Consider the following 25,740-nt stretch of genomic DNA (forward strand, 5'->3'; position numbering starts at 1 on the left):
TTTTTAGGGAGATTTTGTATAGTTGATGCTATTTCAGAACTTGATGTAGGCCTGTTCAACATTTCCACTTTGTTCTGGCTAAGTCTTGGTAGGTGGCATGCTTCCAGGTATTGGTCGATTTCTTTCAGATTTTCATATTTGTGAGAGTAGAGTTTCTTGTAGTATTCGTTAAGGATTTTTTGAATTTCTGAGGGGTCTGTTGTTATTTCATCATTACCATTTCTGATTGATGAAATTAGAGATTTTACTCTTTTTTTCCTGGTTAGGTTGGCCAAAGGTTTATCTATTTTATTGATCTTTTCAAAAAACCAGCTTTTGGATTTATTGATCCCTTGTAGAATTCTTTTGTTTTCAATTTCATTTAATTCTCCTCTGATTTTGGTTATTTCTTTTCTTCTGCTGTGTTTGGGGTTGAAGTATTCTTCTTTCTCCAGTTGCTTGAGATGTTCCATTAAGTTATTGACTTCCTCTCTTTCTTGAGGAAGGCTTGCAGTGCTATAAATTTCCCTCTTAGGACTGCCTTTGCAGTATCCCAGAGGTTCTGGTAATTTGTGTCTTGATGGTTGTTTTGTTCCAAAAATATGGTGATTTCCTTCTTAATCTCATCTATAACCCATGTATCCTTCAGCATAAGGTTGTTTAGCTTCCATGTTTTTGTATAGGAATGCAGGTTCCTGTTGTTATTTAGTTCAACTTTTATTCCATGATGGTCTGAGAAGATGCAAGGAATAATTTCTATTTTTTTAATTTGCCAAGGTTATATTTGTGGCCTAGGATGTGGTCAATTTTGGAGTATGTTCCGTGGGCTGATGAGAAGAATATGTATTCAGTTTTTTTGGGATGAAATGTTCTGTAGATGTCTGTTAAGTCCAGATGTTGAATGGTTGAGTTTAAATCTAAAATTTCTTTGCTTAGCTTCTTTTTGGAGGATCTATCCAGGACAGCTAAAGGGCTGTTAAAATCTCCAACTACTATGGAAGTGGAGGAAATCGAGTTGCTCATGTCTGTTAGAGTTTCTCTTATAAATTGAGGTGCATTGTGGTTGGGTGCATACATATTAATAATTGAGATCTCATCATATTGATTATTATCTTTAACAAATATGAAGTGTCCATCCTTATCCTTAATTATTTTGGTTGGTTTAAAGTCTATTGCGTCTGCGAACAGGATTGCAACGCCTACTTTTTTCTGCTTTCCATTTGCCTGGAATATAGATGACCATCCCTTCACCTTGAGTCTATATTTATCTTTTAATGTAAGATGTGATTCTCGGATACAGCAGATATCTGGCTTGAGTTTTTGTATCCAGTGCGCCAACCTATGCCTCTTTAGAGGACAATTTAAACCATTCACATTAATTGAGAGTATTGATAAGCCTTTCAAGAGACTGGTGGACATTTTTAATCCTTTTGCGACTGTGGAAGTTGGAATTTAATCAAGAATTTTTTGGGTGGGTTTACTTTTGTGGTGGAGAATTATGCTGGCCTTTATGGAGGATAGGTCTAAGAATGTCCTGGACAGCTGGTTTAGTTGTGGCAAATTTCTTCAACATGTGAATGTCGTTGAAGTATTTAATTTCTCCGTCATAAATGAGTGGTACAGGATCCTGGGTACAGGATCCTGGGTTGAAAGTTATTTTGTTTTAGAAGATTAAAAGTCGATGACCATCCTCTTCTAGCTTGAAAGGTTTCAGCAGAGAGATCTGCAGTTATTCTGATATTCTTCCCCTTGTAGGTAATGGTTTTCTTTCGTCTGGCAGCTTTCAGAATTTTCTCCTTCATATTAACTTTAGTGAAATTGATTATGATGTGTCTGGGGGATGTCTTATTTGGGTTGAGTCGTGCTGGAGTTCTGAAACTGTCTGTTATCTAAATTTCGGAATCTCTTGGCATGTCTGGAAAGTTCTCCTTCATAATCTCATGGAGAAGAGACTCTGTGCCTTGTGAAGCCACTTCATCACTTTCAGGGACCCCTATAAGATGAATATTGGTTTTCTTCAAATTATCCGAGAGCTCTCTGTTTTTGCTCTCCATTTCTCTTCTTCTTTGAGGGTTTGGGAGCATTCAAAAGCTTTGTCTTCAGTGTCAGAAATCCTTTCTTCTGCTTGCTGCATTCTGTTACTGAGGGATTCTACTGTGTTTCTCAGATCTTTGAGGGATGCAACTTCTTGTCTCAATGTCTTGAAATCTTTGGTCATTTGGTCTTTGAATCCGTTGAATTCTTGAGATAACTTTTGGAATTGTAATTCGATATTATTTGCTATCCAGATCCTGAATTCAATTTCTGACATCTCAGCTATTTGTTTGTGCGTGGGGTCTTGTGCTGTTTCTGCCCCTTTGATCCTTGGGGGAGTTGATCTACTCTGATTATTCATATTGCCAGAGTTTTTCTGTTGATTTCGCCTCATGATTGTTTTTCACCATTGCCTCTGGCTGTCCTCAGAGTTGGGGAGGTGTCTCTCCAAGATTAGACCCCAGCGGGATCACTCTATTGTTGCTGGATCTTTGTAGGGAGTGTTAAGTATAATTTAATTGAAGATATATTCCTAGGTATTGTTGTTGATATGATGTCTATTACAGTCCAATTTCCCTTCCTTTACAGTCTATCTTTTCTTTCAGATTGCTTTTAATATGTACTTTTTGATTTTGCTGTGTGCAATTTCACCATTATGTGTCACAATAATGATTTTCATTGCTCTTGCTTGGTACTATGGGCTTCTACAGTATAGTATGTTTAATTTTGAAAAATTCTTAGCTATTATTATTTAATATATTTTCTCTTCCCTTTCTATATTACTTTTATGTAACTCCTTTGAGATGTATGCTGGACTTTATCTTTCTGTTCTCCAGGACTCTTAACTGTTCTTCCAAAAATAATTATTTTCTCTCTCTGCTGTAGATTTGAGGATTTCTGTGAATCTACCTTCAGAGTACTTATTCTCTCTTTTCAGTGTATCTAATCTGCTTTTTAGTTCATTCACCAAGTTTAATTCAATGATGTATTTTTCTAGAAGTACTATTTTGTTCATTTACAGATTCTTCTAGAGGTCAGAGATGTCATAGAAACTTGACCCTGTTGATTATGATTTCTATTCTTTTCTTTTTTTTTTCGAGATAAGAGTCTTACTCTGTTGCCCTGGCATCATAGATCACAGCAACCTTAAACTCCTGGGCTCGAGCTTTCTAAACTCAGAAACTTCTTGTTTCTGTTTTTCTATTTTTTGGTAGAGACGGGGTCTCATTCTTGCTCAGGCTGGTCTCAAACTTCTGAGCTCAGGCAATCCATCTGCCTCGGCCTCCCAGAGTGCTAGGATTATAGGTATGAGCTACAGTGCCTAGCCTCTATTTTATTTTTAATCTTTTGATAACTTAAACATATCTACTTTTAGATTTATAACTATAGTACAAACATATAAAAAATGAAAATCATAAATGTAAACAAAACTGGGTGAACTTTACAAAATGAACTTTCCTTTTTAACAAGATCAAGAAATAAAACATTTTCAAAATCCCAGAAGTGTTCTCATGATCTCTTCAAGTCACACTCCCTACATTCAATATAACCACTGTCCTGCCTTCTAGTGCCATATATTATTTTTTCCTGTTTTTGAATTTTAAGTCCAAAAATCCATGTAATGATATGTAATTATGTTGTAGGAATTTTTCCTCTGGATAGACTGTATGCCCTTAATCTTAGTATTTCTGAACTAGTAGTATTAAAGATCCTGTATAAGTCTTCATGTTAACTGCTTACATTTTAGAAATCCTGGATAAATGTTCATGATTTGAAAATATTAGGAGACGTGAATTTGGATTTCTCACTTTGATAGATAGGCTTAGTGTTTTCATTCTTTTAGGATTACTACTTTTTTCCATTTAATTCTTCAATTCAGACTATATACTACCTTGTTGCTTTTGTTTCCAACTCATCTTTTTTGTTGTTGTTTTATAGATGCAAACTTCTAGCAATAATATTGAAAAGAAAAAGTCCAAATTTAGAAAAAGGAAAAGGTATGATTTTTAAAATTAAAATGTATTATGATAAAATTAAACTACATATGTCAGATTTAATTATTACATAACATTTCCTAGGATCTTTGATTCTGTTTCACTAGAGAAATATTGTATTTACAATTTTCAGAAAGAATGAATAGAATGATAAGTATTAGTCTTAGAAGCATGGAGAAAGTTTTATATTTATATACATATATTAAATCTGAAATTTTAAAGACTAATACATGAATATTATAGGAGCAACCAGATTAGAAGCAGGTTTTTAGTTTAAAAATAGATCATGTGAATCAGAAATAGGCCTTCATAATAAACTAATAAGCCACTGATGACAAATTTTAGTGTTTATCATTGAACTAGTCATACAGCTTTATATATGTGTGTGTATATATATATATACATCAATAAAACTTTTCAGAAGATGAATCACTAAATTTAAAAAATGGACTTTTGCTGTCTTATCTCAGTTACACTTTACACTCAGCCATCAAATATGAAGTGTTATATCATAATTCTCTCCATTTGAAAGATAAAACAATTGTAGCTTAGAAAAACTAAGTTGACTTTCTCAAGATCTTATGGTTAGAGAAAATCCATTTGAACAAATGTTTTCTAACTCTAAATCAGCAACATATTTAATGGTATAGTGGGAAAAGCATGGATTTTGTAGTCTGAGAGAATTTAGTTCTGTCACGTTCAACCATTTCCTTAAGTTCTCAAAGTTTTCATTTCTCTAATATCTCAAATTTCTCAGTTTCTTTATGTAATGAGAGTAAGAATTACTTAGTAGATTTTTTTTGGAGGAGAATTACATGAATTAGCCTGCTTAAAGTGCTTTGCAACTAGTGAAATCAATATCTATACATATATATTTTTTTCTTTGAGACAGAGTTCACTCTATTGTCTGGAGTAGAGTGCAGTAGCATCATAGCTCACTGCAAGTTCAAATGCCTCAAGAGGGCTTAAACAATCCTCTTGCCTCAGCCTCCTGAACAGCTGGGGCTACAAGAGCATGCCACCGCACCCATATGTTTTGTTTTGTTTTATAGAGATAAGGTCTCAGAATATTGCCCAGTCTGGTCTCACATTCCTGGCCTCACGCAGTCCACGTCAGCCTCACAGAGTGCTAGTGTTACAGACATGAGCCATTGTGCTTGGCCATAAATCAATGTTAGTCCCCCCCTTTTATCAATGCACATGCTATCTTAATGCATAAAACAAACAACGAAGAGCTCATAATCTTCAATTATCACTGATATACATTATGATCATTTAAATATACATAATTGATCTTTTGAAGCTAAATGTGTTAAATTCTTTTTCTAGGAAAGCGATTTTAAAATATTCTTTTGAAAATGTTTGTTCAGATGATGCCTTGTCAAAGGAAAATATGGGTATGTGAAGGAAGTCCTGCTTTTAATTTTTTAACCTGTATTAAATTCTGCAAAATGTATTAATACATTTTTTCCTTTGAAAGAAAAAAATCTGTTGTGCATATATATTAGAAATATTAATGGGTCCTTTTGGTATTGATTTACATACTGGGCTTTTTAAATTATCTTTCTTGGGGTTTCTGTTTCCTTGAATTAAATTTTCTCTGGCTTAGTCATGTGTTTAACTTTTTTAAGTAAAGCATCCTCAGTTGTGGGAGGAAATACCAATAACTATAAGTTTCAATCCAGATTTCTCCACTCCAAACTCACTGGAGTCCTAGGAGTGCTGAAGGTAGAAAAGGAAGAAAAACAGCAGACTGAGACTTCCAACTGAAGTAATTGTTATTGGTACTAGAACTAGTATGGTGAATATGGAATGCAGGGAGAAAGTTTTAATTCTCAAAGGTGATTCACTCTTTCTACATTTTTTTAATCTAGAAAAGCAGTCAACTGCTTATGTGCAATATGGAATTTTGACAGTTATATTCAAAATTCATTAAACCCTGAGGAATTATAAGTGCCTGCATTTCAATTGACTCAATACGCCATTCATTTATAGTCTCATTAAAAGAAAGGAAAATAGGCAGAGACAGGATGGAGTAGTCTTTTTTTTTTTTAATAAAATTCTGGGCAGCGCCTGTGGCTCAAAGGAGTAGGGCACCAGCCCCACATGCTGGAGGTGGTGGGTTCAAACCCAGCCCCGGCCAAAAACTGCAAAAAAAAAAAAAAATTGTTTTGTTCTCCTAAACCACTAAAAATTCTGTTGCCTCTGTTTGCAACCTTACTCTGCTGCTGTTGTCCTACTAACTTAGGTGACTTTTCTTTGTTACTCAGTCCCTTTGCCTCACATGATCAGTTCATTCATACATTCCTGCAGAAAAGCAAAAGTTTATCCTTGCACTGAGTTCCCAGTAGGAGACCCTAGCATCACAGCTGAAGGCTATATTACTGGAATCCTTCTATCCAACTCACACAGGTTACTGCAGAAAGAATTCACTGCAGTCAGGAGGCACCATTGACTGGAAATGACTCTTCCTTGTAAAGGAATGAATACATTTCAGTAGTTGCCAAGTAAAAGGAAGCCCCTGAAGGAGAATCACAATGTATGGCTGTGAAACTCTCTAATACCAAATAATTCACCTGACCTGTATTTTATTCTTCTACCCCATTATGAACAACTAAAAAGCAGGAACACCTAGCCTCTTTGCAAGAGCTGACTCACTTTCTAAAAAAGTGGTTGTTTTTCAAATTTTACCCTCTTCAAATTTTTTATCCCCTGCCCATACTTTGGGGAATTCCTCAATCCAAGCCTCTGATAGGTCTCATTTCTTCATACCTTAAGGTAGGATTAGTCCTAGGTCAAACAATGAAAGGAAGTTTTATCATCTTCTTGAATCTCTATTCCATTTCTTGCACCTGCTTGCCTTATGTTCCCAGGTAATAGTAGTTTCCCCATTACTCTTCTGCTCCAGATTTGCTGTTCCTTCATGAGCTTTATGCTCCACCAGTTACTTCACACTCTCTCATTCTACTCCCTATTCCCTTTTCTCTTCTCTGCTCTCCTGTCTTCTAAAACTCCCCAAGTTAGGGATCAGAAAGAAAGCTAATTAAATGCAGCTACTTTATCTCTCTAAGTGTCAGTTTCCTCATCAGTGAAAAAGACATGCAATAAAAGACCTCTAATCCAAGATGGATAGGACCTGCTTCTGGAAATTAACAGAAAAGGCTGAGGAATTATTAAATAATTTAAACTGTATGTCCATGGCTGTGTAGAGATTTAATCTAAGAAATAAGTTTTGTAAAGCCTGTCTGTATTTTTGGGAAAATTGCTACCAAGAATATCACGTACTATATTTTATTTGTATTGCTTCTACATGCATATTAACTCATTTATTTCCAGTGTTTAGGGGCAAGAAAATCCAGCTATTATGATAGCAATAATAATAATGATGGCCACACCTTTAACAGTTATTCCTTATCATTGTTTTAAATGCTTCATATACATATATTTGTTTATTCAACACTCACGAAATTGTTATGAGGTAGATAAAGTAGATATTATGTTATCTCCTATTACATTGATGGGGAAACTAGTCCCTTAAAACATTAAATGATTTTTCCAGGAACATGTAACTTCTTAAAATTAATCAAAATGTGCAGCTATTTTCTTTATTGCTTTGAGTATCAGGAAGCTTAAAACTAAATATAAGGGGGTTGCACAGCATTGGTATGTGGTCTAAGCATTTTAAAATTTAATTATTTCCCTTTACATTCTCCTTAATGAACTGATTTGTTTTCTTTTAGTCTTCTAAGTTTTTGTGTTTATTGTTTCCTTGTTTTCTGTTGGTAAATGCTTCATTTCTTTTGAGGGAGTAAGCAGACTATAAAAGTTTGAGTAAATAGGCCAGGCGCAGTGGCTTATGCCTGTAATCTCAGCACTTGGGAGGCCAAGACAGGTGGATTGCCTGAGGTCACGGGTCTGAGACCAGCCTGAGCCACAGCAAGACCTCATCTTGAAAAATAGCCAGGCATTGTGGTAGGTGCCTGTTGTCCCAGTTACTTGGGAGGCTGAGGCAAGAGACTCGCTTGAGCCCAACAGTTTGAGGTTACTGTGAGCTATGACACCACCGCACTCTACCAAGGGTGACAAAGTGAGACTCTGTCTCAAAAAAAAAAAAAAGTTCGAGTAAATAAAAGATTGACATATCACCCAGGACCAACTAATAATCTACTAACAGTAATTATTAAATTAATAAAGGGTGTGTTTATCAGCTGAAAGACAAGTAAGGTTGGAAAAGAATGGTTAATATAGGAAAGGTGTGGATCATAGGGTAAGTTCTATAGAAACCATAAGGGCCCTGTGGCCTGGACGTAGGAGTTAGAAAGGATGATAGAAAGGTGATATCTTGCCACTCAAGATAAGCTTTACCCATTTACTCTTGGCTTGGAGTTACCTTTAACTTCTAGGCTAAAAGATTAGATGGGCCCTCATTCCCCTATTCCCAAAAGCACCAGGCCTCTTAGTTCTCAAGGAACAATGTCTCAAGGAAAGGTGCTATCTTTTTATTACCCTTTAACCTGTATCTCTACATTAGAATCGTAAGCACACAGGAGAAATTTATATGTTTACTTTAAAACAAAATCCAGCTGAAGACTTTTTTCTCTTCATCTGTTAAAATGACTTCAGAATTTCAACATTGAAATAACCCTGTAAATTTAGTTTACATTTTTTTTCCTCAGTGCCAGCTTTGGGGTAACCCAGTAGCCTCTATGCAGAGGAAGAAACAGCTTCTTAAACATTTAATAGAAAAATAGAGATTAAAAAAAACTCATACATATACATTTGAAAACTTTTAAATCATGACTGATTTATTGAAACAGTGAGTCATTTCTTATCAAGAATGGAAAAACAGCACTGATTTATTTTATATATATACATTGTATTCATTCTTAAAAGCCAGATATGCACTTAGTATTAGAGATACTTTCTCCTTTTTCTTTCTTTTTTTTTTTTTTTAACTGTCTCTGAGTGATAGAGCCGCCATAATGCCATAATGCTACCACTTTACTCTCAACAACAAATTGAAACAAGTCAGGGAAACTGCAAGATGATCAGTATTGATAGAAGATGATTGGTCATGCAATCAGCAAAGGCTTTCATTTTGTCCCTATCTTTGGAGGATATCATTGACCAATTTTGACAACCTAGTTTGTAGATTACAGTAACTGCTATTTCTTGAGAATTATTTTTGAACTTTACAACACAGGAATACTTATTTAGAAAAGCAAACCTTCCATGGCTCTGGAAGCAGAATTTGACATCAGTCAAGTTGGTGTTATGAACCCTGGTTGATTCATAAAGTCATCTACTACTTTGTCTACTTTTTGATCAAAAGGCAATGTACATATTTTTTCAGATCACTTGAAAATGGAGAGCCTACAATACGATTTGGCAATGACATTTGTTATTATGAATTGATTGTATTTTAGCCTAGTGTTAGAAATATAAAGATGTTTGTTTGCCGTTTTCCCTTTACAACATAGCTCAAAATCTATCTTCCCAACAGTGCATTAAATGTCAGTTCCAATTTTCATAGGCTGAGAATGTAAAGTAATAAAATATGGTATTTGTGAGGAAGACTAGGGAATTGGTATGAAGATAACCACAACTAGTTATCTATTAAATAATAAGTTACTAAATAAAAAATCTCTTTTAAACAGGGAGTTAATTTCATTAACAAAGGTACTTCAATAAAAACATACATTCCCCTAGAAAATTCTGATTGAGTAGACATGAAGTTGTATCCATATTTTTAAATAAAAGCTCCAAATGATTCTTATGTTCACCAAATTTTGAAGAACGATATTCTAGAATACAGCATTCCGTACTCTCTGTTCTTAGGCTATAGCAGTAACTCTAGAACACGGATCTATGTGGATGCAACTTACATGTTAATTATAGTTTTTGTTTATTTTTCTTAAACATGTGAACTTGTTCTAAGGTGTGCGGTGGCTTATCAGAAAGCTTCTTTCAAATTGTTTTGATAGACATTTTTCATACAGAAAATTAAGATTACCTGGGAAAAGATAATGACCAGGAAGGCTTATTGTCTCAAGTTCCTGGCCCTTGCTAGATACCCAATATGTATTTGTTGATTGAATATGAAAGTGCCTGGAGCAAACAATAACTATTGACAGAAAAATTATTTTTGTAGACAAAATTGTACTATGAAAAATATAAACTAAAAATTGGTTTTCCAGTATTGCAGTGACAACTAAGAAGGGGAAACATTTCTACTTTATAAATAGCCATGACTTTATTTATATCATTTAATAATTGTTTTATTGGAATTTAAAAATTTTCTTCCTATGTCCTACTTGAATATATGTTCATGTCCCACAAACTTTCCCATGCTCTACATGATGTGATTTTTGGTGACCAGCAGATGAATAGCAGATAATAGAAAATGGTATGTTTTATTTTAGTAACCAGAGTAGAAGATGAAAGGGCATGTACTCATGGCCTTTCTCTCTGAATTATGTTGTTTTTGGAAAAGCTTCTCAGATGTTCCATCTGTCTCTGGTCCCGGGCAGCAGGCCACATGTGATCTCCTTCCTTGGAACTTTCCTTCAGTAGGCCCTATATAAAGTGAAAATGTTTGTTTTATTTAAGTGAAGAATTCAAATACTTATTGTTAACCGGTAGTTGAGTCTATAGAGTTAAGATAGGTTTTTTATTTATTTGGTGGGGGATATTGTTTTATATCAGCATATTCAATGAGTTACTAGATTTTTTGCTTACATATATATTTATGTCACAGTAGCACAAAACCTTTTAAAAGTGTAGTATTTTTATAAAAAAGCAGACTAGGCAATTAAAATGTGTTACCATTTGATATAGGAATGTGCTCAGTCTAACCACTTAATCATATTACTTTTCCTTTTGAACAGTAGTTTTGATAGTCTGTAGTATGAACTGGCAAACTATGGCCCACAGACCCCCAGCTGCTGCCTGTTTTTGTAAATAAAGTTTTATTGGAACATAGCCATGCTTATTTGCTTATCTACATGTCAGTGGTTTGTGCTACAGCTGCAGAATTGATTGAGTAGTTGTCACACAGACCATCTGGCCTATAAAACCTGAAATATTTGCTCTCTGAACCTTTACAGAAAAAATTTTATGACCCCTGTTCCACAAATAACATAATTTAGTTTGGTGTCTTTGGCCCTTAATTTTTAAAAATAAACAAAAACCTCTAGTAAGCTTTTGATGTTTCCCTGCTACTTTATGGTTTATATATGGAAAGATTATAACCTACATTTTTCAAGGAAGAATTATAAAATATTCACTGTGAAATTCATAATAATTTTGACATAATGGAGGTTCTATGTGAAAATTACACAAAATACTTATGTTTTATCTTGTGGCATTTAGAAGATTTATTCTTTATGGTTAGTTAATATTATGAATTAGATTGTTTAATTAAGAGATAGCATTTTTTACCATATTAATGATGTTTCTTTAGTTGTCTCTGAGACTGAAGTTTTACTGAAAGAGTTGGAGCAAATGCTACAGCAAGCGCTGGAGTCCACAGCAACACCTAATGAATGTGAAGAAGAGCATAGAGAAGAAGAAATAAATGCAAGAGAAAAGGTAGTATTGACAATTATTATCAAACCTAAATAGCAACCTCAAATTTGTTAAATGGCAGAATTTGTTCCTGTTTATACATTTTAATTATACAGAAAACCATTTACTTGTCTGAAATTTGAGCCCCTGATTATTGTGAGGTGAAAAACTAGTAGCCTGTTAAGAAATCAAAAGACATCATTCATGTTTGAAAATATATGTTTAAGAAGAGGAGGTTTTTAAATTTTAGATGTTGGATGGGTCACTACAGAGATGGGCCTTGCTGATATTTATAATCAGGAGAAGGGGCCAGGATAACAGCAGCTCACTGAAAAATATACCCTGTCTGGGTCATACAGCAGGATAACCTTTATAGGGACAGACCTCATCATTAACATACTAGAGGTAGACTGTTTCATTAAATTAAGTTTCACCATTCATATGTAGAGCAATCTTTTTTCTTTTATTTTGGCTTTCTGTGTCAGACTCAGAAACGCCATATATGCTTATTTCATTCAGTGTTCTGCAAGTAAAATGAAAGTTTGCAGTACAAGGCCCGTGTCATTAATACAGAGTAGCAATGGGATAGGTATAAGAAAAACTAGTCATAGAATAGATATTTCTACAAAGTCATACAGCTGTGCCCTAACTAGAAAGAAAATGGCAGTAAAGAGTTGTGTGTGTTCTTAAGGTTTTATTCATTCATCCATTCATTCATTCGTTTAGATATATAGGGTGCCTGGAGTTAGGAAAGCACATTGACACTGACACTGGAATATAATGCCTGTGTCCCAATCTTGGTCCTGCCGATAATGACTTGTAAAATTTGGCAAAGTTGCCTATTATCTGCCTCAGAATGATTATTTTGAGAATTAATTAATGTAAATCAGGAAAAGTATTTTGCATAGAAATGGACACCCAGGGTTAGCTATTATTATAGGTGAGAATTGATAATGGCAGTTGCTAGAGGAAATAAGTGCTAAGATTCTCTTACTTTGTCTCTCTTTTCCCACATTTACACTTTGAGCCACTACCTATCACTAATTCTGTCTATTCTTAGATATAGAAAAAGATATATTTTTAAATGGATAAAGTGGTTAACACAGTTACACTACCCAATTGCATGATTTTATTGGGAATGTCAACAAAAATAATGATGATTCTTAAATACTTCTTTTACTGAGTTAGAAATTAAGAAAAAAATATGTAGAATTTACCATTAGGGAGATGAGTATATTAAAATAAAATTAAATTAATATTAAAAACTCCAATTGAGTTAAAAAGTATGATAGTTTTCTTAATTAATACCAACAATACTGACTCTTACCTGAATATGGATGGGTTATAAATTCCATTTTTCCAAATACAGTGCCTTTCTAAAAAGATTTATTTTAGGTATAGGGGTCTTACCTTCTATAGAACAAGATCTATAGATTTGTGATACACATCTTATATACATATAAGTAATATAAAAATTATTCTTTTCTAGGAAATGTGTGGTTTTTTTGAACACCATATGGTTTTGTGCAGTGTTTTTTCAATGTTAACAGTTTGTCTTTTCAGAAGTACAGCCAGGTTGATTTTTAAAATGATGTCCTGGAGCTTTTACAGCCACAGAATTGGCTTCTATTTTGCCATTATAACTAGTAACTTGATAGACTAGAAAATTACTTCTGATTTTTATTTCTTAAAATAAAATGCAGTGTTTTAAGCCATAACTAAGCAGAAGCTTGCTTTTTGTTTTAAATTCTTGTTTTCTTTATGCTTTCAAAAGGCATTTAGGGATTATAAAAATTAACCACTTTAAATTGCTGGCAGGCAGGTGAGTGCTTCCTGCTGACTGATTCATAAGCCACTCTGCACACTGAGCTTTGTAAGTCTGGCATTAATGCCAGGTTCATGATATTTAGGACCTTGCTCACTTTTAAATGAGGAAAATAGCAATTGAATCAACTATCAAAGCTGGAGCAATTTCCAGTTTTAAAGTAAAGAAATTATTACCTCTGGGATTTTGTTTATTTATCTTTGGTTATTAGAAAGAGTTAATATGGTTTCCAAAGCCAATTCCACTTAAAACTGGATATGTGTTTTGTCTTTAGAAGAAAGTGTCTTCCTACATAAGCTAAGCATGCTAAAAAGAGCCACCTAATAATTTTAAAGTCTGAGCATGTTACTTCTCCGAGCAGATATTGTATGAGCTATTTTCAGAGTTATAAATTCAATGATGTTTTCATCATGCATTCCACCTATGAGGTTTCAATTTGATTACTCTCAAGTATTTACACCAATGGATGAGATTAACAATGTGGAAAAAAAACATACACACATGGATAATCAAAACTCATTTCTATTCATCATTGAAATGTTTTGTGAGATTATTTTCCTCAGTAGAGTCACCTTCCTATTTATATTCTCCTTTAGCTAATATTAACAGTGGATGGCATGCCCTGACTTGGCAAGCAATGGAGGAAATAAATTTTAGATTTTTATAAATCCACTTGAATAATTCACTGATTGCATAATCCATATATACATAAGATAGAGTTCACTGAATAATTATTTGTATTAAAAGGTACATGTTTGATATATGAAAATTCTTACATGAACCACATGTATATTCTTTTTTTCCTTTGAATTACATGGGAAGTTAGCCCTACCCTTAATGAAATTTGAAATTATAATTCCCATATATATGTGTGTCTATGTTTGTGAGTGTGTGCATGCATTACTTTTATCAATGTCCTTTCCCACTAAGTTAGAGAAAACTATTACTACTTGTAAGTAATGCAGATGCTTTTGAGAAGATGACCACAGAAAATGTGACTGAAACAGTTTTATGTTGTATTCCCTATAACAATAATGTAAAAAATAAACCAATGTAGAAAACATACACAGAATTAAAACAATCATGTTTTCCCAAAGCATAAAATTAAAACTAAAATTGTATAATGTTGAGGAATAAAGATAGAACCTAAATAATAACTTATTCCTGTACAAACACATTCACTACATATTATGCTATATATGGTGATCATTATTTGAATACCAGAATAACAGAAAACTTTGCATAACTGATGTGGCTTAAGGAATTACTGATTGCTTTCTGTTTTGTTCAAATAATCTAGTAAATTTGATGTCATTCTTATTAATTATGTGGTTGTTTTTGCAGTTATCTAAATGCAACCCTGAAGGTCCTGCAGGCAATCTGTTTGAAAATCACTATGAAGAGGACTATCTTGTAATTGATGGGATAAAATTAAAAGCTGGAGAATGTATTGATAATATAACTAACAAGTTTAAAGAAATAGATGCTTTGATGTCTGAATTTTAGGGCATTGTACATATTTTCAGAAGTTCCTTATGAAAACATTAGCATTTTCATATTTTTCCCCAAATCAAAAACTTAAAAATGTTTAGTCAAATAGTTGTACATTACCCCAAAGTTGATATTTGTAATAACTTTCTACTTTATGTTTTGAGAATGTCCATGGTTTGGGGAGCCAGTCAAATGGTATTTAAGTTAGTGATAAAAATTTAGAATTAAAAACCCTCTGATATTTGTATTTGTATATTTTTCCCTGTTTGCCTTAATTATAAACTGGTTTATGAAATTTACCTTAAAACACAAGCTTGAACAATGATTATTTAGGCTCTTCATTCAATACTAGCTAACTGTTAAAATGGCTGCCCAAGCTATTATAATCCTTAGAGATAATGCAAATATAATATACTTAAAGAATGTGTAATTCTAGTAGAATTAAACATTTACAAAATAAAAGGAAATAATTTTTAAACTATGTGTTTAAAAGAGTTGAAAATTTTCTTAAAAACTAAAATGTCAATTGCTTCATATATTTGAAACAATCGTTTCAACCATGGTTCCCCCATGGGTGCTGGCTGCTTAACAAAGTCCCTGAGAGACTTTGGAAAATAAGAATGCTAGACACTTCCCCACTGAATCAGTATGTCTGGAAGTATCATCTGGAAGATGAAAAGATGTACCCTATTTTGCCATGTATAATGTGTACTTTTTTTCCCAAATGTTTGAGGAAAAAGTAAGGGTGTGCATTATACATGGGTGGTCTTAATTCCATATCTACATAATTTTTTTTAATATTTGGGGTTCATTGAAGGTACAAAGAATTAGGTTGCACTAATTGTATTTGTTAGGTAAAGTCCCTCTCATAATTGTGTCCCGTCCCCAAGAGGTGGACCATACACTGTGTGGCACAAATGTCCATCTTCCCCTTTCCCCACTCCCTCACTCCTCTACCCTCCACCTTATGTTAGACCATCTATTGCCTTCATATTAGAATTGAGTACACTGGATTCTTGCTTCTCCATTCTTGGGATGCTTTACTAAGAAGAAGGTATTCCACCTCCATCCAGGTTAATACAAAAGATGTAAATTCACCATCTTTTTAATGGCTGAATAGTATTCCATAATATATGTATACCACAACTTATTAATCCATTCCTGGGTTGCTGGGCATTTAGGTTGTTTCCACATTTTGGCATTTGTAAATTGAGCTGCCATAAACAGTCTAGTGCAAGTGTCCTTATGATAAAAGGATTCTTTTTCTTTTGGGTGGATGCCTAGTAATGGGATTGATTGCAGGATCAAATGGGAGGTCTAATTTGAGTTCTTCGAGGATTCTCCATACTTCCTTCCAAAAGGGTTGTATTACTTTGCAGTCCCACCAGCAGTGTAAAAGTGTTCCCTTCTCTCTACAACCATGCCAGCATCTGAAGCTTTGAGACTTTGTGATGTTGGCCATTCTCACTGGGGTTAGGTGACATCTCAGGGTAGTTTTGATTTACATTTCTCTGATGATTAGGGACAATGAGCATTTTTTCAGATGTTTGTTAACCATTTGTCTGCCCCCTTTAGAGAAGGTTCTATTCATGTCTCTTGCTACTTAAATTTTTTAAATTCTTTTATTTATGCTTATGTGTTAAAACTGTAATCCTAAAAAGCAATAACGATGTCTACATGCAAAATAATATATTAGAATATGATAATGGGTTTTGTTGAACTTATGTTGAACTAGCAACAGAAGCATTTTTGGCCAATGAAAAGTGACATATTTTTCTTTGAACATTTTAGGTGGGAGCTAGCAATCTAGCTGATATTTTTATAAAAATTATTGGAAAATCCCTTGGGAAAATGTCAAAATAGTTTTTGTACAATCCCAACTTTAAGTTTTGAATTTGGATTAAAAAATTATAATGAAAAATCTGAAAGTTTTGGGGGGATAAGTGGGTTTGCATTATACATGGGAACGTTATACATGGCAAAATACAGTAATTACAAAACACGTAGAAATAAGTTAAACATAATCACTATAAAATACCCAACAATATAGAAAAATAAAAAGTCTATCATTCCTCAAGTAATCCCATGAATAGCTTCAGGAGTATCCTTCTCTTGTGCTATGTATGTCAAAGCTGAGGCATTGATTCCTATTGCTAGTTTCAGTTTTGGCTTTCTTTATGCCTGTTTCTGTCTGTGTGCAGTGGTATAAAAAAGGACATTTCAAATACAGTAAAACAAAACCAAAGTTTGAGGAGAGAAAAATATAACATCTGTGACTTGCTCTTAGGTGAATTAGCTGGAGCGATAGATATGTGATGGTGAGAAGGCATAGCAGCTCGGGAGGGTCATGTACATAGGCTAAGGAGATTATAATATATCCTGAAAACTATAGGGACTAAAAAAACAATTTTAAGTAGTGGAATCCTTTTTATATTTCAGGAAGATCACACTAACCACTGCATGGAGACTGGAATGAGAGTGAGTAACCCTGGAAGAAGGGGACCAGTTAGGAGTCTACTTCAGGAGTTCTCTTGTGGGACTATAAGAGCCTGCATTATGGTGTTCTATGCCTGCAAGTATAAATACTGGGACTTTCCAGCCACTTATTTATTTTGTGGTATGAGCTCTCAAAGTGGCAAGCAGTGTAGTCAAATGAAAGGGTAGACAGAAAGGGAAGAAAATAGTCTCTAAGAAACATTTTTAAAAAATGAACTATTTGCTTTTAAGTATATATGGTACTGCTAGAAAGAGATATGCTCAAAAGATGAAAGACTAGTTGGCAAGTAGAATTTAGAGGATTTATCAAGAGCCCAGAAGTTTCTGGGTTAGAAAATAAAATTATTTCTTATGTTCAACATCCCCAGCCAGAAAAAGATTGTCAAGTAAAGATACAGCCTGAGGACAAAGATCTAGTCAAGGGCATAGTTGTTAAATTACACAAAGGGGGACACATGCCAAATCCAGGTGGCTTGCAAAAAAACATGGCCTCAGGGTAAAGACCCAATCAGAGGTGCGGGTATACTTGAAAAATATTATAAGGTGACTTTGAGTAGATCTTTCAGCTTTAAAAACTTCAAGGCATGGTACTATAGCCTATCTAATGTGCCCCAAAATACTAGTAATTTGGAGAGAGAAATATATCTTAGAAAAAATTGTGATTTGGACATAGAACTAGAACAAAATACATTAAAAACCAACTAAGTTTTAGAGAGGGCAATAATGTTAAAGTACTGCCAGCCTGAAGTAAAAAGGAATCCTCTGAGTGTCCTCAATTTTTTTTTTTTTTTCAGGTGGGAAACAAGCTTAGAAAACTTCTCAGCCACCAAAGAAAAGAAGTAAATTTCAATATCCTCGGCAGAGGCAGGTGAAGAAGATGATGGAATGGATGTCTCAGAGAATAGAGCCAGGAAGTTTAGGTAACAGTGGACCAGGGGTCTGCCCCTCCTACCAATTGCATTCCCACCCTTCCCTTGGTAAACAGAGCCAAGGTCTAAGCAAGAAACATTCTCTACTCCCATGGCAGAGGAACTTGACTAATTTTCCTACAGGGATTTCAGAATTGCTAAGGACCAATCTTCTTCTTTTTGAATGGAATTTTTTGCTGTATTTATCTTATCCCTGTTATACCATTCTATAGTGTGTAAGGTTGTGTGTGAGGAGGAGCAATAATTTTTCTTTTTCATTCTTAGGTACAGTTGAAGTCTGGACTTGGTGCAGACCGTGAGTCTAAATTTTTAGCCTAATTCCATGATAAGTAAGACTTCTGGGTGTCCTTTAATGAGGATGGAATGTTTTTCATTAGAGAAATGAGAATAATGTGAACAAGAGGACTAAAGTAGTTGATTGAATTACTAGTCCAACTTATTTGTGTCTTCCTCCATTATATCCTTGCCCTATCATAGATATAGTCTACTTCCTTGCCTTTTAACCATGATCTAGGCCTCTTGCTTTGATAAATGAAATGGGACAGAAGTGATTGTACCAATCCTGAGTCTGGATCTTAAGAAACCTTGAATGCTTTTGCTTTACTTTTTGTATCTCTGTTATTGCTTTGAGAAAAACATGACTCAGTAAGTCCTGTGGTTTGGGGAAGATGAAACCTACAAACCTACAGAATAAAGCTGAGCTTCCCTGGTCAATATATAAATCTATAAAACAAAAGATTGTTGTTTTAACCCACTGAGTTTGAAAGTAGTTTATTACACAGAACTATTATGGCAATAATTATTTCATACAGTTGACTTTTTCTTCCCAGCAACAATTGTATAGACCTCTTTTGATGGTAACTTTCCATCTGTACTGGGCTCATGGGGTATTCTATTCCTAAAGTAGTAATAGTACGGTCAAAATGATTTTGTCTCCTGGGTTGGACTCTGAGTGCTAGCCTGAGGCCTCCTCCCCAGTGCTCTTCTAAATTTTGTCTGGATCTGGCCCAAATTGACCCATAAACTGGTGAGGCTAAGCCCAATCTCTGCCTAGCCTACCATGGTGAGTTTTATTATAAATTGCCTCATATTGCTTTACCAAGGTGGCAGCATATGCAAAAATAGCATAGGACACCAACACATTATTAAAGTTTCATTGAGTAGGTCACTTCTTTTAAACAGTTTTAAATTCTTCACATAGAGTATAGAGTTGGAGATATGCCCATAATGGTGGTGTCAGGGTCTTCCCCCGAGAGCAGCATCCACTGAGACCTGTGGAAACTAGCCATGATCGACTGAAGAAATACAGAGTTACAAGTGACGGTAAAGAAAGACAAGAGACATAGAGTAGAATTAAAAGTAGAAGCTCAGGGGACTATTGCCCATGGTGGGATTCCGGCAATGGCCCAAAGTGTTTGTTCCACTCTGATTTTATTGACATTTATTTGCCCAGAGGGCAAGATGAGGGAGTGAATAAAGACATCAGCAGTTTCTCTTGATCATATCAGCTTCTATTGTTATTATTATTAACCTAAGGGTAGCCTTCAGAAATCTAAAATCTGAGCCTTGTATTAGGAGAGCCTCCTGCTTGAGGTCATGTACACAGATTTCTAGGGAGGTCTAAGCACTACTTCTCTGTGGAGTAAAACACCACTGCCACCGGTGTTAATCTTCTCTGAGGGATGCTGGGAGGGAGGCATTTTCCGCCCATCACCACCACAGAGGATTTTCTTCTGGGATAAGGGAGAGAAGCTCTTCTGCCCATATCTCAGAGCTTGAGCTACTCCCTTGGTCTTTGCCCCAGGCAAATACAAATCTCTACAATGGGTATCTGCTTTGCCTTTTTAATAACCAGAAAATGCCCTAGAAGATGTATCTTTTCTAGGACTTGCCATAATCTCTTCTATGGCCATTACTCTCCTCAGAATGCTCACAGACATATCAGGGTGTTTGTAAGCTGTATCCCCAACAGGCTAGAATTTCAGAAAAGGCAAGAAGCTTGCTAGCAATGGCTAGCTTAAATGTAAACAAGCTGACTTTTTTTTGTTCCAATTCACTCAGCTTTTTAGTTTTCCTCTTTTTCTGGGGTGCTCTCCTTTGCCAAGAATGGGGTCTTCGGTCCCCATTCTCCCCAGTTCTCCCCATAAGGTGTAGCATCTTATTTGGCAAAGAAAAAGGTAAGAATATATGTATTTCCTTCCTCTTCCTTTTTCCCCATGTCTTCCTTAGGATTTTGATATTATATTACATGATGATTAGTTATAATAATTGTTTGGGTCCAAACTTATTTTCTTATCTAAGTCACACAACCAATAAATGGAAGGGCCAGAATTTAAGTCTGTTTGGTTCCAGATTCCATGCTATTAATTACCTACCATCTGTAATAACTCAACAAGCTTTTAACTAGCTGAATGGTAGAATGATCGTCTAGTTTCCTCACATATAAAATATGTAAAATAAGGACAAACCTATGAAAAAGAGAGCATTGTTGTCAGGAATAAATAAGATATTTTATATGGAAGTGGTTTATAAATAAATTTAATTTTCTATTTACTCTCTCTGAAGGGAACCAAGTTGTATTTAAGTACATTGCAGTTAATAATTGCTGAGATAAAATTTAGGCATTTATTCTTGTGTTATTTGATCTACTAGTCATCAATATGAGAGTTCCTTTTTTCTCTTTTATAAAATTAATATTTGGAAACCATTGCCAACAGTATTGTGATCTTCTTTCTGATGGGTAGGGGAACAGCAACATCTATCTTTTTAAGTACATTCCATGGTTAAGTTTTAGAAATACCTCTAAATCCCCTTGCTTTCTTCACAGACATTTAATTAAAAAGGGAAAGGGAGAAAAACATCTTAATACTGATGAGTAGTGACAGGGTTCTATGTCATTTTGGATGCATTTTAATAAATGCATGACTGCTTTTTCAGGGAACCCTTGCTATTTTTAAGAAAGCCCACCTTCAGCAATTTGAATTTGGGCCCAAACTCAAAAGATCTTTTGAAAGCCAGGAAGCTCACCAAAATATTTGATCAGCATTAGTCTATTTTATTGCCAATGCTTCCTTACTATGTCATGCAATTAAACTGTACAGATCTTAAATTTTATAAAACAAACCATTGCAATTTGCAGAGGGGAAGAAGGAGACAGGAGATAACTGTAAATTTTGCCAAGTCTTTCTCTTCTGGAGCATGCAATCTAGTGAAGGAAGAATGTAAACAAACATAGCAGAAAGTAGAAAGTACCTTAAAGCAGAAAGTACATTGGAAAATTGAATATCTGAAACCAGAAGGGAGTTCTCTTCCCAGACAGCTAAGAGTCAGTAATTATGAAATCCCTTAATACAATTCCTTCAGGCTGAAGTGTCCTGTGCCGGAAGTGAGAAACAACCTCACAGATTCCCAGACTAGCAGACAACTTTCGACTTGAGATGCCAATAGCTGTTTTTATAGAAAGTTAAGTCAAAACTAGGACTTCTCTTTCTTGGTTCCTCTTGAATTGTAGAGATGTCAATGGTAATAACACCTTCTATATTCCATTAGGTGTTGGCCGCAGGAGACTTTCTGCTTCTACTAGGATAATCAAGGGATTAAAATCAAATCCCATCAACCCCCATTACCCTCTCCACCTTCTGCTTAGTTGCCTGCCTATAACTCACTGTCCCCTTTTCTTCCATAATTTCGTACTTACTTTTTTTTTTTTTTGAGACAGAGTCTTACTATGTGGCCCTCGGTAGAGCGCTGTGACATCACAACTCACAGCAACTTCAAAGTCTTGGGCTCAAGTGATTCTCTTGCCTCAGCTTCCCAAGTAGCTGGGACTACAGGTGCCTGCCATAATGCCCAGCTATTTTTTTGTTGCAGTTGTCATTGTTTAGCTGGCCCGGGACAAGTTCCAACCTGCCACCCTCGGTGTCCGTGGCTGGCTCCATAACCACTGTGCGATGGGTGCTGAGCCCATAATTTCATACTTTCATAACCACTTCTACTAATATGGATAAATCCAAGATGTGAAAAGCATAGGAAGGAAAGTTGTCAAAAGACACTCATCTTGGATGGTAATTCTATGTGAACCAATAAGCTCTTGGAACCCCTTCATGACAGGGAGGAGTGGAGAATGGTAGGTGAATGAGGGAGCAGGGCTGTCCTTCTTCAGGTTAAAGGTTAAAGGTCTGGCCAATCAGCCTATAACTCCTGCCAATGGTGCTTTCTACCTCTCTTATGGATGCCTAGCCCTATCTCTCAGTAACAGATGTTGTCAGGCAATGCCAGAACTGGAAATCACCATTAGTCACCTGATCTATGAAAGCCTGATTTCCTCCAAGCAAAGGATATCAATGTACAGCAATGTGTGCAAAGTACAGATTATTTGGAAATTGAGGCCAAACCTTAAGAGGTAGAATGTGTTAAGTACTAGGGTAGGGATGTGAAAGCAAAGGAGGAGGAGGTTAATTCTGACTTCCGAAACAGCTTTATTGAGACATTTAATTCATTTCTTTATTCAGTACTTTGGGCCAGGTTTGTTCTAGGCATAGATAATAATAGTGAATAAGAAAGGCATGACCTCTAACTTTATCAAACTAACATTAACTGTAACTTACTTTAGCCTCTCTGACTCACTTATCTGAAAATTAGGATGATGGTGATGATAATGATAGTAATAATAATGCTTATCTCACAGAATAGTTGAACAGAAAAAAAGTTAAGACACACAAAGCACCTAGCAAGGTGCCTGGCTGTGTTGTGTGCTACATTATTATCATTACCACATTTATGGTCTAGTTGGGGAAAGAAACCCGTGAAAGCAAGACCAGATTTTGAAGATAGAAGGCTGGTTGAAGAGGATGAAAGTCACAGATGAAACAAGGCCCAGAGGTAAGGAAAGTAGAAATGGCAAATAACTAACCTGAGTAATTAGAAGGCAGAAGGTGAAGGATGTGAGGGGAGGCATACTGGGGCTTAAGGCTGGACAAGATAGGTGGGGTTTTGCTCAAAGAGGAACTTTGACATTACACCAAAGGAGCAGCGCTTCATTCACCAGAACATCCAGGTTTTGCCATAAAAGTCAATGACGGACCACCAGAATGTCTAGGATGAAACAAAGAAGGGTGCTGGGCACTGGGATTGGCTTGAATTCAGACCATTCTGCCAGTGGAATGCATCAGGGAGCAGCAGGGCGACATTACTATGCCACCTTGTGCCCCTGTATCTGAAGAAATCTGTGCCCTGATGTTAGCTCAGATTGTCAGCTTCCACAATGAGCGCCTTAGGGTTGCCAGCAGGCAGCCAGGGACTGGAAGGTTAGGTATCTCCATGAAGTCTTATTAAACTCTCTGCTGCCTGGGAATAATGCACACAGCTGCAGAGTTTTAAATGCAAAGGGTCTTTGACTGTCAGAAAGGTTACAGGTAGATACTTTCATTTGTCCTCCATGAAAGCTTAATATCATTTTCTTCTGTTCAAGTCAACTTGTAGACCTCATTACTTCAAGTTCATCGGGCAGCTAGAGCAGACTTTTTTATTTTACTTTGCTGTTAGAATGATGTTGGGAAAAAGCTAATGCATTTTTAACCAACTTCAGCAATTTAAAGCTCTTGGGTGCTGAAGTGCATTCATACAATGGTTGGTAACTCTTAGAGCAGTATCTGTGTCAAGAGAGATTTTCACTATTAGTGTGACTTTCTGGAGGTAGGGGCTACATGTCCCTCCACTTTGTGGTCTGCCCAGACCATAGCACAGTGCCTTGCACATGTTAAAACAGTTCTATTTTTATATTGATTTTAAACATCCTGACAATCTAGCCTGTTTAAAAACATTTAAAAAAAAAATTCTATATCCAGACACCTTTGGTTTGAACCTAAAGTTGTGATAGTTTATTTCTTCTAACCCCTCCCATCATCTTGCAACAAACACATGCTCTATCAGTTGCTACAATAGTGCAGGGTAGCAAACAACCATAAAATGCCTATGTCAAACAACAAATCACATGGTTTAGTTTGGGAGTCTGCAAGGTTCAGCTGGCTTGGCTACTTTAGTAGATCTTGCTCAAGTGTCTGTGGTCATCTGCAAGTCTGCTTAGGTGTATCTCTATTGATCTTACTGGGCTTACATGTCTGGGGGCCGGCCGGTGGTCAGATGATCTAGAGCAGTCTCAGGTGAATAAATAGAAGCAAGCTGACTGTTTCATGTGCTACCTTTCATCTTGTAGCCCAGACATATTCTCGTGGAGTAGCAGATGAACAGAGCAGAGAGCCAACCCCATGAAGCAGTGTTTTCCTAGCTTCATATTGCATCAAGATTGCTAAAATCTCTTTGACCAAATCAAGTTGCAGAGCTGACCTCAGAATCAGATGGAGAAGCACTGCCAAAGGACATGGATAAATATGATCTATCTATATATGCTGATTGGAAAAGAAGATAAAATTTCAATAAGAAAATGCAAATCATCTGCATTCCTATGAACTACAGGGTCATTGCTGATATTTAAACAATCCTTACAACCTATTTCCAAGTAAATTCTGTGTGTACTTATAAATGCACACATGAAATAATAGCAATCACATAATTGTTTACATTGCTTTTTTCTCGTAACTATATATTGTGAATATATTTCCATGACATAAAATATTGTCTATGGCATGATTTTATGGTGAAAGTACAACAATTTATGTTAGTGTTTATATAATATTTATTTTAGATAACATTGTGGTTTTAAGAAAAGTCCTAAACAGAATAGGCTCAAGAGAGGACAAGGCTGATTGGCCAAAACTCATAAGGAATGATATTTCTGATAGCAGTTGTTCCTTGGACTTCAATCGTCATGCTCTGACCCTTGTTAACAAACATGTATTTTTATAGTTAACTTTCTTAACAGCTCTATTAACTAGATATACTATACTATAGCATCAAAGAATTAGAATTTGGACTTTTAATCACTACAACATGATTTTTAATGATTGCCTAATTTTCATATTTATGTTTCAAAAGTGAACATCTTGATGGACATTTGTTTCAATGTTTTCTCAATTGTAAACCAATCTGCCATGAACATCTTTATCATTCAATCTTTGTATGCATTTGTATTTTTCAAGTAATTCCTAGAAAAGGAATTAATGGGTCAAAGAGTCTGTACAGTTTTAAGGCTTTTTATGTCTACTGACTTACTTTCCTCCAACAGATGTGTACGAGAATGTTTCTTTGTGAGATTGGGATTTGGTTTCTACATGAATTTCTGTTACTTAATACATTGGTTAATATATTTCTTAAAGATCAATGGATAAATGACTATGAGGTATTTCCCGCCGTTCCTTAGAGAGGGATAAAGCACAGACAGATTGGGCCCAAACATGACTGAGATAAGAATCGTAAATCTGGGCTTCGAGGTGGCTGACTAGAGGCACTCGACACTGGCCTCCTCCAC

General features: G+C 35.4%; 1 protein-coding gene and 1 long non-coding RNA gene across 2 annotated transcripts in view; both read left to right on the plus strand.

Annotated features, from left to right (window-relative positions):
- Positions 1–15,252, plus strand: part of ZCWPW2 (zinc finger CW-type and PWWP domain containing 2) — a 178,777-nt gene extending 163,525 nt beyond the window's left edge. The window contains exons 8-11 of the mRNA XM_053598830.1: positions 3,952–4,010; positions 5,337–5,404; positions 11,470–11,597; positions 14,743–15,252. Of these exons, the coding sequence (XP_053454805.1) occupies positions 3,952–4,010; positions 5,337–5,404; positions 11,470–11,597; positions 14,743–14,904 (417 nt within the window). The 3' untranslated portion in view covers positions 14,905–15,252. The remainder of the gene's footprint in view (positions 1–3,951; positions 4,011–5,336; positions 5,405–11,469; positions 11,598–14,742) is intronic.
- A 545-nt stretch (positions 15,253–15,797) lies between these two features.
- Positions 15,798–25,442, plus strand: LOC128591751 (uncharacterized). The gene is made up of 5 exons (XR_008381648.1): positions 15,798–17,367; positions 18,180–18,305; positions 18,579–18,609; positions 23,103–23,195; positions 24,529–25,442. It is a non-coding gene; the product is annotated as an uncharacterized LOC128591751 (long non-coding RNA).
- The last annotated feature ends 298 nt before the right edge of the window (positions 25,443–25,740 follow it).

The sequence above is a fragment of the Nycticebus coucang genome, chromosome 8 (assembly GCF_027406575.1).
Source record: "Nycticebus coucang isolate mNycCou1 chromosome 8, mNycCou1.pri, whole genome shotgun sequence".
Lineage (NCBI taxonomy): Eukaryota > Metazoa > Chordata > Mammalia > Primates > Lorisidae > Nycticebus > Nycticebus coucang.